Below are 16431 nucleotides of genomic sequence, written 5' to 3'. Positions count from 1 at the left end.
TCCACCAACCAGCCATTCCCATCTTTCTCCCTCTCAGTGCTCCCTATTCCCCAAGACACAACAATATTGAAATTAGGTCAATTAACCCTATAAGTGTTCAAGTAAAAGGAAGAGTGGCACATCTCTCACTTTAAATCAAAAGCTAAAAAGGACTAAGCATAGTGAGAAAGGCATGTTGAAAGCCAAGATAAGCCGAAAGCTAGGCCTCTTGTACCAAACAATAGCTGAGTTGTAAATGCAAAGGAAAAGTTCTTGAAGAAAATTAGAAGTGCTATTCCATGAATGAAAAGAAAATGAAACAGGCTTACTGATGACATGAAGAAAGTTTTAATAATCTACATAGGTCAAACCAGCCACAACGATCCCTTAAGCTAAAGTCTAATTTCAAACAAGCCCTAACTTTCTTCAATTCTATAAAGGCTGAGAGAGGGAGGTAGCTGCAAAAGAAAGTCTGAAGCTAGCAGAGGTTAGTTCATGAAGTTTAAGGAAAGAGGCCAGGTGCAGTGAATTACTTCGTCTCAAAAAAAAAAAAAAAAGAGAGAGAAGTTTAAGGAAAGAAGTTGTCTCCATAATTTAAAAGTGCAAGGTGAAGCAGTAAGTGCTGACACAGAAGCTACAGCAAGTGGCCAGGTGCAGTGGTTCATGCCTGTGTAATCTCAGCACTTTGGGAGGCCGAGGCAGGTGGATCACAAGTCAGGAGTTCAAGACCAGCCTGACCAACATGGTGAAACTCCGCCTCTACTAAAAATGCAAAAGTTAGCCAGGCATGGTGGCATGCACCTGTAATCCCAGCTACTCAGGAGGCTGAGGGAGGAAAATTGCTTGAACCCGGGAGGCGATGGTTGCAGAGTCAAGATCACGCCACTGCACTCCAGCCTGGGCGACAGAGTGAGACTCTGTCACAAAAAAAAATAAAAAAAGAAGCTGCAGCATGCAGCAAGTTATCTGGAAGATCTAGCTAAGATCACTGATGAAGATGACTACATGAAATAACAAATTTTCCATGTAGATGAAACAGTCTTATATTGGAAGGTGATGCCACTTAGGACTTTCATAGCTAGAGAGGAAAAGTCAATGCCTAGCTTCAAAGCTTCAAAGGACAAGCTGACTCTTCTGTTACAGGCTAATCCAGCTAGTGACTTTAAGTTGAAACCAATGCTCATTGACTATACCAAAAATCCTGGGGCCCTTAAGAATGATGCTAAATCTATTCTGCCTGTGCTCTAGAAATGAAACAACAAAGCTTGGATGACAGCACATCTGTTTACAGCAGGTTTTATCAAATATTTTAAGATCACTGTTGAGACCTGCTGCTCAGAACAAAGATCCTTTTTAATATTACTGCACTTTTAATAAGAAATCCTTTTAAAATGTTACTGCTCACTGACAATACTCTGGGTCACCCAGGAGCTCTGATGGATATGACGTACAAAAGGAAATTAATATTGTTTTCAGCTGTGCACAGTGGCTCACACCTGTAAACCCAGTACTTTGGGAGGCTGACGCAGGCGGATCACTTGAGGACAGCAGTTCAAGACCAGCCTGGCCCACATGGTCAACATGGTGAAAACCCATCTCTATTATAAATACAAAAAAATAGCCAGGCATGGTGGTACATGCCTATAATCCCAGCTACTCAGGAGGCTGAGGCAAGAGAATCATTTGAACCTGGGAGGCAGAGGTTGCAGTGAGGTGAGACTACACCACTGTACTCCAGCCTGGGTGACAGAGTGAGACTGTCTCAAAAAATAAAAATTCTGTTTTCATGCCTGCTAATATAACAGTCATTAAGGAGCCATAGATCAAAGAGTAATTTCAACTTTCAAGTATTATCATTTAAGAAATACAGCCTGGCATGTGGCGTGTACCTATAGTCCCAGCTACTCAGGAGGCTGAGACAGAAGGATCACTTGAGCAAGGTAGTGAGGCCCCATCTCTAAAAATAAAAATAAAAATTAAAAAACACATTTTATAAGGCTATAGCTGCCACAGACGGTGATTCCTCTGATGGATACGGGCAAGTAGATTGAAAACCTTCTGAAAAAGATTCACCATTCTCGATGTCATTAAGAACATTCGTGATTTGTGGGAGGAGGTCAAAATACCAATATTAACAGAAGTTTGGAAGAAGTCGATTCCAACCCTCATGGATGACTTTGAGTGGCTCAAGACTTCAGTGAAGGAAGTAACTGCAAATGTGGTAGAAATTGCAAGAGAATGAGAATTAGAAGTAGAGCCTGAAGATGGGACTGAATGCTGCAATCTCATGATCAAACACGACCAGATATGGAGCTGCTTCTTAAGGATAAGCAGAGTGGTTTTCTTCCCTTTTTTTCTTTGTTTGACACAGACTTGCCGCATTGCTCAGGCTGGAGTGCAGTGGTGCAATGTCGGCTCACTGCAACCCACGCCTCCCAGGTTCAAGCAATTCTCCTGTCTCAGCCTCCCAAGTAGCTGGGACTACTGGCACCTGCCACCACGCCCAGCTAATTTTTGTATTTTCAGTAGAGACAGGGTTTCACTATATTGGTCAGGCTGGTCTCAAACTCCTGACCTCAGGTGATGTGCCGGCTTCAGCCTCCCAAAATGCTGGGATTACAGGCCTGAGCCACCGCAACCAGCCAAGTGATTTACTGAGATGGAATCTTCTCCTGGTGAAGATGCTATGATCATTGTTGAAACAACAACAAAAGATTTAGGATATTACATAAACTTGGCTGATATGGTAGTAGCAGGGTTTGAGAGGATTGACTTCAATCTTAAAAGAATTCTACTAAATGCTATCAAACAGCATCGTATGATACACAGAAATGTTTCATGAAAGGAAGAGTCCATCAACATGGCAAACTTCTACTGTCTTACTTATTTATTTGCAAGACAAGGTCTCACTGTCACCCAAGCTGGAGTGCAGTGGTGCAATCACAGCTCACTGCACCCTTGACCTCCCGGGCTCCAGTGATCCTCCCACCTCAGCTTCCCAAAAAGCAGGAACTACAGCCTATACCACTATGCCCAGTTAATTTTTGTATTTTTTTGTGGAGATGGGGTTTTCACCATGTTTCCTAGGCCGGTCTCGAAATCCTGAGCTCAATTGATCTGCCTGCCTTGCCCCTGCAAAGTACTGGGATTACAGATGTATGCCACCGTGCCAGTCAGTTGTCTTATTTTGAGAAGCTGTCACAGTCACACCAACCTTCAGCAATCACCACCCTGATTAGTCAATGGCCATCAACATCAAGGCAAGACCCTTCACCAGTGAAAAGATTATGAGTTACTGAAGACTCACACGATCAGAAGCATTTTTTAGTAATAAAGTATTTTTTGGTCGGCCACAGTGGCTCACACCTGTAATCCCAGCATTTTGGGAGGCCGAGGCAGGTGGATCATCTGGGGTCAGGAGTTTGAGACCAGCCTAGCCAACATGGCAAAACCCCATCTCTACTAAAAATACAAAAAGTACCTGGGCCTGGTGGCAGGCACTTGTAATCCCAGCTACTAGGGAGGCTGAGGCAGGAGAATCACTTGAACCTGAGAGGCGGAGGTTGCAGTGAGCCGAGATCGCGCCACTGCACTCCAGCCTTGCTGACAGAGCGAGACTCTGTCTCAAAACAAATAAATTAAATTAAATTAAATACTTGGACAAGTCGTAACTCAAATTCATGTGTATACAGTAGAAAATAAAAGTACCTACTCTAACAGGGTTCTTGGGAGAATTAAACAAGGCAATGAAAAGAAGGTACTCTACATAATATCTTTAAAAAGTAAGAAATACTGAAAAATGGCCAGGCACGGTGGCTCACGCCTGTGATCCCAGCACTTTGGGAGGCCAAGGCGAGTGCATTATGAGGTTAAGTGATTAAGATCATCGTGGCTAATGTGGTGAAACCCCACCTCTACTAAAAATACAAAAATTAGCCAGGTGTTGTGGCAGGCGCATGTAATCCCAGCTACTCGGGAGGCCGAGGCAGGAGAATTGCTTGAACCCGGGAGGCAGAGGTTGCAGTGAGCTGAGATTGTGTCATCACACTCCAGCATGGGTGACAGAGTGAGACTCCATCTCATAAAATAAATAAAAAAATAAATAAATAAAATAAAAAGAAATACTGAAAAATGAGCCACAAATGTGAACAGTGATAATCATGGATGGTGGAGTTGTAGGTAATGTTTTTCTTTGTACTTTTCTGTATTTTCTCAATTCTTCACAATGGGAATGCTTTATATTTAAAAGAATAATATTTTTTTAACATAGAAAAAGTGCATTTTTTTCCCTAACAAATATTTCTGACTGAAACCCTCAAGCCTCACTGGATAGTTTAAAAAATAACTCTGTGGGGAGCTCCTTCCAGTCCTTCATTTCTAAGCAAACCTCATATTCTTACTCATTTCCTAACCTGAGATCCATGTTGATCACTGCCATTATTCACCATGGACACTGTGCCTTTCTTCTTGTGCTTAATTCTTGGGACTTTTTCTGCCTCAAAAAAGCTTGCTTGATCACCATACAGTTGGCTGAAAAAACATACAAGGTTATAAAATGTTTAAGTACTCTCAAAATGTAATATAGAAGTACTAGTAACACACAGGGTTACCAATTACTTCTTTACAGAAATGCCAACAGGATTCAAAATATTACTTTTTTTCTAGACATTTAGAGAACTTGGGAGAAAAAAATCTAAATTTAAACCATATTTTAAAATGCAGATTGAAGCATAAGCAATTATATTTTTCCTCATTTAAGAACAAAAGAATTTGTTCTGCCCTTCCAGAGGTAATAAATAAATAAATAAATAAATAAAACAACTTACCCAAAAATAGACTCTCCTCCACGGCCAGTCCCTGTAGGATCGCCAGTTTGTATGATAAAATCCCTCTGTAATATGTAGGATTCTTTGTTAATTCACAGAGTTTGTTAGATAGTTCCAATAACAAAGGAAAAGACTAATATCTACCAACTCACCTGTACATTGTGAATAAGGCAATAATTGTAATATTTTATTTTGCACAATTTCAAGAAATTCAAGCAGGCTGAAAGAAAAGTAAATACCAAACTTATCACAGTAATCCTCAAATACATTTTTAAATAAGTAAAACCACAGTAAAATGTAATTTCTAAATTACCATTAAAAGAAAACAAAAGTCAAATGTCCAAAGCTATAAAAAAGGGCACTAGGCCGGGCGCCGTGGCTCACACCAGCAATCCCAGCACTTTGGGAGGCCAAGGTGGGTGGATCACTTGAGTTCAGGAGTCTGAGACGAGCCTGGCCAATATGGTGAAACCCTGTCTCAACTAAAAATACCAAAAAAACTAGCCAGGCATGGTGGCGGGCACTTATAATCCCAGCTACTACGGAGGCTGAGGCAGGATAATCACTCGAACCCAGGAGTTGGAGGTTGCAGTGAGCCAAGATCACACCACTGCACTCCGGCCTGGGCAACAGAGTGAGACTCCGTCTCAAAATAAAATGAAATAAAAGGGCAATAAGTCTAGGAAAAAAAAAAAAAAAACATTTTAAATTACGTTTTTCTTTCTTTCATAGGACTTTTGGGGCATCTGGGCTAATACAGAAAACTGACACTTACCTGTGATAAGCAATCATTTACTGATGGATTGATTTTATTATGAGAAAAAAGAACACTTAAAGAGCATATTGTAATAGGAAAGGATCTAGCAGAATATATAAAAATGGACACAGATTATATCAATTAGGAAAAAGTCAAACACCCCGGGTCATTTCTTTAATAATAAACAGCCCTTAATAAAAATCCATACACTTATGAACGATCTTTCTCATATAAATTAATCTGCTTATCCAATAAACATTTACTGAGTACCTTCTAGATGCCTGACACTGCCATCACAAATGCCATTAAACCGTGGTCCCTGCTCTCAAAAAGTTCACAGTCTAGTCGTGGAAAGACACATTAACAAGTTCTTAAGGCACTAAGTTAGAAACCAGGCAGACTTTAGTAAGATATATGAGGCAATTCCTGCCCTCAAAAAGCTTACATTAAATTAGGGTCCTTACATCTGAACACAACTAGTTACATATTGGGCATATCTAATTAATAACATGTGTGCCACTTAAATAGTAAAATGGTAAAAAGTAGTTTTAAAAATTCCACAAGAGTTCAAAAGATTGTTTCTGGCTAGGGACATTAGAAAACCTCAGGGAAGGTTAAGGCAAGCATTAAAAGAACTGGACTAGCAGAGAGTGAAGGGTGAGCATTTTAGGTTTGGAAGACTATGAAAAGGCCTGGAAATGGAAATTTAAATGTTTTAGGGGAGGTCCAAAAGACCAAAGTTCTGTAATAGTCTGGTATTACAGAGTAATAGAGGATTAAAAGACTGGAGTGATAAGATGGGGCTGAGCTGTTCAAGAGTGCTGAATATCAGTCTTGCAGTTGTTTTTCTTGAATATATTTCTGGGCTTCCTGTTTAACAGATAGGAGTGGTCCTTTTACTAGAAAACAAAAATAATGGATTTAGGCAATGATCATCAATGGCTGCCAAAATCTTTAGGCCTTTCATCAAAATCTGATGGGAACAATTTATAAGGGCAACAAGGCCTTAATCCACTGACCAATTTTAACATCACAGAAAGAGTCAACCAGACATCAAGTGCCTCCTGAATGTGATGCAGCTGAAAGAACACACTATCTCATGTGAAATATTCTTGCCAAAAACATTAAACTGGAATCTAACCAAGGCTCTGAAGCTAAAGAACAATTTATAGGAAACAGAGAAGACACAGGAATATGTTAACGCACCCAGTAAACAATCAGTCGAATTCAAAACAAGAGAAATTCTACAAGACAAAGCACCCAGATTCTTTCTCACATTTTTTTCAAGAAAAAAAAAAGGGGAGAACCAATAGATTAAACATATATGCGACATTTTAACCAATATACGGACTTTGGGTCCTAATTTAAATTTTTTTAAAGTTTATGAGTTTAAATGATACTAAAAAATTATTGCTAGTTTTCTCAAAGTGTGATGAGATTTGTGGTTCTGTTTTTTATCCTTTTTTACAACTTTTTCTCTTTAGGATTTTTCCCTTTTCCCTGTCAAATTTTTTTTTCTTTTTTTAACCTGTCACTTATGTGGTACTTAAGCTCATAGTTCCATTTTTTTGTTTTTTTAAAGAGACCTTATATTTTAGAAATACGTACTGAAGTAATTACAGATTAAATGGATGCACTGGAAGTGGATACTAAATGATACTAAAAAATTATTGCTAGTTTTTTCAAAGTGTGATGAGATTTGGGGTTCTGTTTTTTATCCTTTTTTACAACTTTTTCTCTTTAGTATTTTTCCTTTTCCTTGTCAAATTTTTTTTTTCTTTTCTTAATGTGTCACTTATGTGGTACTTAAGCTCAGAGTTTCATTTTTTTGTTTTTTTTAAAGAGACCTTATATTTTAGAAGTATGTACTGAAGTAATTACAGATTAAACAGATGCACTGGAAGTGGGGGTATTATAAATGAAGAAAGATTGGCTATGTGTTCACAGCTATTAAACAAAGCTGGTCATGTGGACATGAGAGTTCATTTACATGATTCTCTCTACATCTGTGTTTTAAATTTTCTACAACAAGAAGTTAGAAAAGGAAGAAAGAATGGAAGGAAGGTAGGTAAGTCTGGATATGTTGATCATAGATTGATAAGTGAGTATAAATATAGCAGGTACACACGTAAGCAGATCTCCAGTCATATGCTTACAAATATGTACAGGGGGTGGACTTATGTTTTGGTGTTACACGCTTATCTTTGCAGAACCACTGCTTGTTAACTGGGTGGGGTAGCTCTACCCGCCCCTTTATTTCCTCACAGCTCTGGGGAAAGAGACCCATTCATTTTGCCAGGTGCTGTTCTACACGGACAGACCATCAAAGGAACTCAAAGAAAAGCAAAATCAAGGGATAAAAAACAAAATTCCCTAAATATTATTCGAAACACTGGATTCGACCACCCTTAAAACCAAGCTTACCCCAGTATTATAAGGCAACCAATTATTTTCTTTGTTTAAGCCAGTTTGAGTTGGGTTTCTGTCACTTGCACAAAGGGTCCTCACTAATACAACACATTTATATCCATTAGTCATTATAATGAACCCCTAGTGTGTGCCCTAAAAGTAGCAGACATTGTACTAGGTACTCAGGATATAGAGATGATAATTATGGTATAGTTCCTGCTCTCAGTGGAGTTTACATTCTTGAGAGAGGACACGACTTGTAAACAACTCCAGGATAATAGGTAAATGTTAAAATAAAACGTGTCATGTGGTTTATAAAAGACCTAAGACAGAGCAGAGGAAACCTCAGGTAACTCTGCTTTGAAAGGAGGGAGAGCTTCAAAGAAGAGATGACGCTTGATCTGAGATTTAGATAAAAAGCAGTAAGTTTGCCAGAAGGACAAGAGTGGAGAGGAATACTGGTTAGAAGGAACAGCAAAAGAATGGTAAAAATGGTACGGGAGAGTTCGCAGTGTTTTTGCCAGGTGGAGAAGAGGGAGGAATAGCTGCACGCGGTGGAAAGTGGAGCACAGCAGGAGGTAGTTATTGTACAATATTGCAACTTATTTCACCTTCTTTGATAGGTTCTGCATTCCATGTGAATAGGACCCTGTTTGTAACTAATCTCTTCTGGTCTAAGTTTCTTCCTGATTCTGATACTTTCTCCACACTACTGCCTATTATCTTCTCAAAACAAGTATGCCATGCCTCAATACTGCTTTTAAAGTCTTCAAGGACTCTGATCATCAGTAGGGCACACAAGACTATTCACGACCTGACCTAAGCGTATCCGACCACACTCGAGTCTACCGTTCCACGACTCATACCAGTCCTTCCAGCCACACCAAACTACTTGCCGTTTCCAGAAAATTCCAAACAAAGAAAGTCCAAGCTAAGAAAACCCTCATTCCCATTCATCTTTGAAAGGCCTAGTTCAAGTGTTCTATAGAGTCTCTGCTAGCTTTGCTTTTTCCCACCCCCACCAAAGAAGACGCCCTCCTCTGGTTTCCATGGCAACTTATACATTCTTCCACCACAACACATATAAAACTAAAATGGGTTCCTGTGTCTATTTCCCCTGATGGAAAATCAGACCCTCAGGGGCAAGAAGTCAAGCCCAAGACTTAGCCCAATGCCTCGAAGGCTCAGTCCACACTCCAGACAACCTCTTCCTCCTCCACCCAGGTGGGATGCCCACACTCGCTGCACCAATCACACCCTAACTGCCTTCATCAAGATTTAACCGATTACACACCAAGCAAAGTTGCTGTGTTCCTCTCATGAGTAAACACAATAAAGGCACAAAAGCTATGGGTATTGTATGTGCAGCTCAAATCACACACACACGCCCCAAATGCAATTAATGACCGCAAGCACCCTCCACCGGACTGGCCAGCACAAGATAGGGGAGAGGGGCTGCCAAGGCTCAAACAATTCTCGTCACAAAAACTTTTCTAGCCAAGGCCGGTTAATAAAATAGCCCAGTCGTGGGCACCAGCAGCCCAGAAGCTCGAGCTCCAGTCAATCTCTGCCCTGGACTGCACAGAGAAAGGAAAGTAGGGGGACAAGCTCGGGGGACCCGGCGACAGGTGAGTAGGGCTCAAGCCTCACCACGCGGCCGCTCCTCGGTGTACAAGTCGATGACGACGTCGCCCAAAGTGGTCTCTAGCAGAACCGCCATGGCGCCCGCTCCTCCTCTGCTACAAACCCCGGGGGGGCTGACAGGCGCAGGCCGTCGGCGTCTTCTACGCCACACGTCACCCTCTGCGCGACCCCTCTTGCGTCATCTCTCCGGCGCCTCCCCCCCCTTCCGGGCAGTTCCTTCCGGCCGGCGTTTGGGCACCGGGCCGCCCAGCTGACTTAAAGTGCTGGTTGGTCCCGCCCCCGGCGCGGCGGTTTTGAAAACCCTGGTCCGCCCTTGGGTTTTTTTACGGAAGCCTGTCCCTCAGAACGGTCTCAGTATAGTGTTTTGTGCCCCGTTTGTGTCTGTCTCAGGAGCAGAGCCGCTCTCCGAGCGGCCCTTTTATCCACCAGGGGGCGCCCGCGGCGGGGTCTTCTCTCCACCTATTTGGGCCGACTCCTCCGGGTTTCCTCGTCAGTCTCCTTTTCGCAAAACAACTTTTGGCCTCTACTAGGAGTTTCAGATTCTAAGAACTAACATTTTGTTTTGTTTTCTGTTTTGAGAGAGGGTCTCGCTCTGTCGCCCAGGCTGGAGTGCAATGGCGCGATCTCGGCTCACTGCAACGTCCACGTCCCGGGCTCCAGCGATTCTCCTGTCTCCAGCCTCCCAAGTGACCACAGGCGCGCGCCACCACGCCCGGCTAATTTTGTTCTTTTATTTTGTAGAGATGGCGGTGGGGGAGGTGGTCTCACTATATTGCTCAGGCTGGCCTCGAACTCCTGAGCTCAAGAATGCAAACTCTTCCCGCCTTGGCCTCCCAAAGTGCTGGGATTACTGGCGTGAGCCACTGCGCCTGGCCAAAATTAACATTTTGCCACGCAAGTTTATTCCCCACACTCTCTTCTGGGCAAGCCTGTCACTCTCTCTTACGACATTTTACACATTATCTCCAATAACTTCACATCTAACGAAAAGCCAAAGCTTTTTTTTTTTTTGAGACGGAGTCTCGCTTTGTCGCCGAGGCTGGAGTGCAGTGGGCCGATCCAGCCTCCCGAGTAGCTGGGACTACAGGCACCCGCCACCACGCCCGGCTAATTTTTTTATTTTTAGTAGAGACAGGGTTTCACCGTGTTAGCCAGAATGGTCTGGATCTCCTGACCTCGTGATCCGCCCGCCTCGGCCTCCTGAAGTGCTGGGATTACAGGCGTGAGCCAGCGCGCCTGGCCGAACAAGCCAAAGCTTTTATAATGCCTTACAAAATCCTCTCCTACCCCATCTTCCTAGGCCATCTTATTCACCTGAAGCTATACTAGACAGTTTGCTCTTCCCTGAACACTGCTGACATACTCCTGCCCCAGGGCCTTTTCACTTGCCTTGGTTGAGGGACCTCTTCCTCCAGTTATTTGCATGGCTCCCCTTCACCTCCTTCAGGCGCTTTGGCTTCCGTCACCGTCAGTGAGGCCCTCCATGGCTGCCATAATTAAAATTAACACCACATACACTTTTCTTTTTCTCCATATAGCTTTTTCTCCAGAGTACTTTTTACAATCTAGCATGCTATTTACGAATTTATGTTTGTTTATTGTTACTAGAATGTGTGTTCCAGGATATTCCATCTTGTCTGTTTTGTTTAAAGCACTATCCCTAATGCTTATGACAGCGTGGTACATAATGCGCAAATGTTTGTTGAATGAATGAATGTTGTTTTTCGGTTTTAGGGGGTTTTTTTTGAGACGGAGTCTCGCTCTGTCATCCAGGCTGGAGTGCAGTGGTGCGATCTCAGCTCACTACAACCTCCCACTCCTGGGTTCAAGTGATTCTCCTGCCTCAGCCTCCCGAGTAGCTGGGACTACAGGTGCGTGTCACCACGCCTGCCATCACAATATTCATGGCTGGGCGTGGTGGCTCATGCCTGTAATCCCAGCACTTTGGGAGGCTGAGGTGGGCCGATCACCTGAGGTCAGGAGTTCGAGACCAGCCTGGCCAACATGGTGAAACCCCGTCTCTAATTAAAAATAAAAAAAAATAGCTGGGTGTGGTAGCGCATGCTTGTAATCCCAGCTGCTGGGGAGGCTGAGGCAGAATTGCTTGAACACGGAAGGTGGAAGTTGCAGTGAGCCAGGATCGCGCCACTGCAGTCCAGCCTGAGTGACAGAGCAAGACTCCGTCTTCCAGGGAAAAAAAAAAAGAAAGAAAGAAACTGCTCTCATACCATGTTCCGTTTATGCCTGATATGTCTTTAAGGGTTAAAAGTAAAGCCAACAAATGGAATCCTAAGACTGTGAATTCCAGGTCATTGTAAGTTTCCTCAGTGCTGTTGAACTGAGAAAACCGCTTAGGACAGACCCAACAATTAGTCTTGTTGCAGAAATGGACCATGGCAGATATTGTAGGAGCTAAAGGGTGTGATGTATTAGTAGGTCCCATAAAAAGTCCTAACAGACCCAGTGATAGTAAAACGCTCATGTTTACTGTTGGTTAATAACCATTATTCCTGCTGTGAGGATAGTAATTAAGCAAAATGCTACAGTAATTGAGATTCTCTGTTCGATATTACACCGTGAGGGTGCTATAGTATATAGTAATATTTGGCTTAAAAGGAGAGGTAGAAACAGCAAAAAGGATTTGGTGAGGTAGAGGCGAGACTAAGGTGAGTAGTTCTTACTCCATTACTTACCTTTTGTGATTTTCAGCTTACGGTCTCCTACTTCTTTGCATTGATATTCAGGTCGTTCCTCTGGGCTGTCACGGGTTGCTCCCTCAGCTTTCCAGCTTTGACTCGAGTGTGATGTATCCAAAAGTCGATTCCTGTAACTTTTATTGCCAAGGGAGTTGAAAGATTGGTGTAAAGCCCTTCCCAGCTTGGGCTTAGGGTGGAAGAGAGAGAAGGGAGAGCCTTCACCAGTACCAAATCTCCTGGGTTAAATAGAGGTGGCCCAGTTTCCTGGGGTTGGGCCTTTGCTAATTGTGCTAATACCTGTTGCAAGTGAGACAGAGAAGTTACACGTTTGAATAGCTCAGAGGTTTCTTGATCTAATAGAAAATCATTGGTAAAGAAAGGTCGTCCATACAGCATCTCAAAAGGGCTTAAGACCTAGTTTTGAAGCGGTGTTTTTTATTCATAGTAATGCCATAGGAAGAAGAGTGATCCAAGGAAGGTGATTTTCTTGGGATAATTTTCTGAGGTGTCTCTTGATCATGTCATTAGTTTTCTCTACCTTTCCTGAGGATGGGATCTCCAAACACAGGGGAGACGGTATTCTATGCCAAGTGCTTTTGAGACCCCTTGTGTGACAGCTGCCTTAAACGAGGGTCCATTGTCACTTCGAAGATACCTAGGTAGACCAAAGCGGGGAGTTATTTCATTAACTAACACTTTTATTACCTCAGAGGCTTTTTCTGTGCGGCATGGGAATGCCTCTACCCAGTGAGTGAAGGTGTCTGCCCATACCAGCAGGTACTGGATGCCCTTTGTCTTCAGCATGTGGGTGAAGTCTATTTGGCAGTCTTCCCCTGGATAGCCTCCTATTCTTTGGGGTTGAGGAGGAAGGAGTCGCCTGTTCAGGATTATTTTTAAGACAGACTTCACAAGCATTAACAACCTCCTTAACTGTTTTTAGTAAGTTATCTCCTGAAAACAATCTCTGGGCACATTGATATGTCTTATCCTTTCCCAGGTGAAAAGCTTGGTGAAGGACTTCAAGGACTTTCCATTGGCTAGAGGCTGGCAAGTGGAGCTTGCCATCCTCCGACTGTCACCATCCTGAGGGCAGAAATGTATACCCTCGAGAAGTGGCCCATTCTACTTCTGTAGGGGAGTACTGAGGTTTAATTCCTCTTATGGAGCCTTCCCAGACTAGAGGGGTTTGAAGTGTTGATGTCTTGAGGCTTTCTTGGCACTGACTTAGCTGTCTGATCAGCTAATCTATTTCCTTCAGCTACCTCATCTGTTCCCTTTTGATGTTCCCTACAATGTATTACTACAATTTCTCATGGAAGGAAAACTGAGGATAGTAATGTATTAATTTCCTGGTGATATTTTATAGGAGATCCATTGGTGGTAAGAAAATGCCTTTCCAGGCCCTGCATGGTGGCTCACGCCTGTAATCCCAGCACTTTGGGAGTCTGAGGCAGGAGGATCATGAGGTCAGGAGTTTGAGACCAGCCTGGCCAACATAGTGAAACTCTGTCTCTATGAAAAATACAAAAATTAGCCGGGCATGGTGGCAGGTGCCTGTAATCCCAGCTACTTGGGAGGCTGAAGCAGGAGAATCGTTTGAACCTGGGAGGCAGAGGTTATAGTGAGCTGAGATCATGCCACTGCACTCCAGCATGAGCAACAAAAGCAAAAGTCCATCTCAAAAAAAAAAACAGAAAAGAAAATTCCTTTCCTTCCAAATGGCCGCATGAGCATGGAGAACTAGGAAAGCATACTTGGAGTCAGCGTAAATATTAGCTACCTTTCCTGTGCTTAATTCAATTGCTCTTGTAAGAGCTATTAGCTCAGCTAATTGAGCGCTTGTGCCTGGAGGAAGAGACACACTTTCAATAGAATCAAATTCAATAGAATCAAATAGTGGCTGGATTTAGGCTAGAACAAGTCTTTAATTGGATGTGGGAACCCTCTAACAACAGGGCCTGATATTTAAGCCAATGGAGTTATGTTCCCAGGGGGATTATGGCTGCCTCCTTCCTTGGAGCAAGTAGTCAATGATTACTGCGCATCCTGCCTTGCGGATCCCTTGTTCTATAAAAGAGCTCCATCTGTGAAGAGGGTCCAGTCTGAATTCTCTAGGGGAGTTTCCCTGAGTTCCTCCCTGGCTGCATAGATTTGTACTATGACTTGTTCACAGTTGTGTTCAGGTTCCCCAGTTTCCTCAGGGAGGAAGGTGGCTGGATTTAGGCTAGAACAAGTCTTTAATTGGATGTGGGAACCCTCTAACAGCAGGGCCTGATATTTAAGGGGTCAGCTATCTGTTAGCCAAAGCCTTTCTCTAGAGTACAGTAGTCCTGCCACATGATGTGGGGTCTAAACAGTTAAATCATTCCCCAGGGTTAGTTTGGAGGCTTCTGGGACCAGAAGAGCCACCAGTCCCTTCTAGCTTGTAGAGTTTCTGCTGGCTTGGTAGTGGCAAATTCTCTCAGCATTTGTTTGTCTGAAATAGACTGTATCTTTGTTTGTGAAGCTTAGTTTGCTGGATACAAAATTCTTGGCTGATAATTGTTTTGTTTAAGGAAGCTAAAGATAAGACCCCAATCCCATATAGGTTATAGGGTCTCTGCTGAGAAACTGTTGTTAATCTGATAGGTCTTCCTTTATAGGTTACCTGATGCTTTTGTCTCACAGCTCTTAAGATTCTTTCCTTCTGGCTGGGTGCGGTGGCTCACGCCTGTAATCCCAGCACTTTGGGAGGCCGAGGCAGGCGGATCACAAGGTCAGAAGATCGAGACCATCCTGGCTAACACGGTGAAACCCCATCTGTACTAAAAAAAAAAAAATACAAAAAATTAGCCAGGCACGGTGGCGGGCGCCTGTGGTTCCAGCTACTCGGGAGACTGAGGCAGGAGAATGGCGTGGGCCTGGGAGGTGGAGCTTGCAGTGAGCCGAGATCGCGCCACTGCACTCCAGCGTGGGTGACAGAGCGAGACTCCGTCTCAAAAAAAAAAAAAAAAAAAGATTCTTTCCTTCTTCTTGACTTTAGATAACCTAATAACTATGTGCCTAGGTGGTGATCTTTTTGTGTTGAATTTCCTGGTGTTCTTTGAGTTTCTTGTATTTGGATGTCTAGGTTTCTAGCAAGGGCAGCCCCAGAGCTGTTTGTACTGGTACCAGTGTTAAGTGGGTCAAATTCTTGGGCCTCCAGGTGGCTTGCTCAAATGCTGGTAGCGACAGTGACAATCCAGGTGTTTGGGTAGGTTTTGGGCTCGTGGGTAGCTGCTGGGAAATGACTGATGGCAGTAGCAGTGGTGGAGCAACCCACTGGGGCCCAAACAGTCTGTGCTTGTATTGGCGAGGGCTGTGACAGGTTGAGTTGCACTGGTAGCACTGCCAGCTGTGAAAGTATCAGCAAGATGGGTCAGCCCAACCTTAGACCCCCGCAGGAGTGGCCATTCAGGTGTCAATGGTCATAGATTGGGATGGGTGATTTTCAGGTCCCTGGATAGCATGCTTGAGTACTGGAGGAATGGTACTGGGCTGGCCAACTTGTACTCTGGCCCGCTGGTAGTGAATTTAGGTGCTTTTTGTGATAAGTAGAGGCAGAGTGGTCCACAGGCCACAGGCAGAATGCTCAGGTGTGGGCAGTGGCAGCTGTGCTGTGGGCCTGCCCTCAGGGAGGGTGGGACCCGTCTCAGCTGGAATAGTGCAGGCAGGCAGCTGTAGGCAGTGCAGTTTGCCCAGGCGTTGGCCCACAGCAGCCTGCAGCTGCAGTGGTGAGATTTGTCCTAGGGTTGCATAGGACTGCCTGGCCTCCCCTCTCACTTCTCAGTCCGGTGGCAGCAATGTCAGCATCAGCCTGGCCCCAGGGCAAGATACAAATCCCCAGAGGCGAGGCTCTGAAAATGGCACCAAGCTGAAGCTACTCTGGCCTTGGATGCCTCTGGGACTTTGTATGAGTTTGCTCTTTGAAGCTGTGTCTCTGTGCAATCTCTAAGCACCTTCCTGTTAGACTTGAGACCTGCATGGCTTGAGTGGTTCTGCAGCTATGTTATAAAAGATGATGGCAGAAGTAGGAAGCTCTGAGGGTTTTTCTCTTACCCTTTCCCTGTGTTTGGAAGCTTCTCCCACTTCTCATCCAATC

At 43.7% G+C, this 16431-nt stretch overlaps 1 protein-coding gene across 1 annotated transcript in view; it reads right to left on the bottom strand.

The window, feature by feature from the left end:
• PPIL4 (peptidylprolyl isomerase like 4) overlaps positions 1-9777 on the bottom strand; it is a 41642-nt gene extending 31865 nt beyond the window's left edge. Inside the window, exons 1-4 of the mRNA XM_025382834.1 lie at positions 9622-9777; positions 4958-5025; positions 4806-4870; positions 4392-4509 (exon numbers count right to left, since the gene is read on the bottom strand). Of these exons, the coding sequence (XP_025238619.1) occupies positions 4392-4509; positions 4806-4870; positions 4958-5025; positions 9622-9691 (321 nt within the window). The 5' untranslated portion in view covers positions 9692-9777. The remainder of the gene's footprint in view (positions 1-4391; positions 4510-4805; positions 4871-4957; positions 5026-9621) is intronic.
• Positions 9778-16431: the final 6654 nt, after the last annotated feature.

This window comes from Theropithecus gelada, chromosome 4 (assembly GCF_003255815.1).
Source record: "Theropithecus gelada isolate Dixy chromosome 4, Tgel_1.0, whole genome shotgun sequence".
NCBI lineage: Eukaryota > Metazoa > Chordata > Mammalia > Primates > Cercopithecidae > Theropithecus > Theropithecus gelada.
Note: the sequence above shows the minus strand (reverse complement) of the source record. Positions and strands in the feature narration are given on the sequence as shown.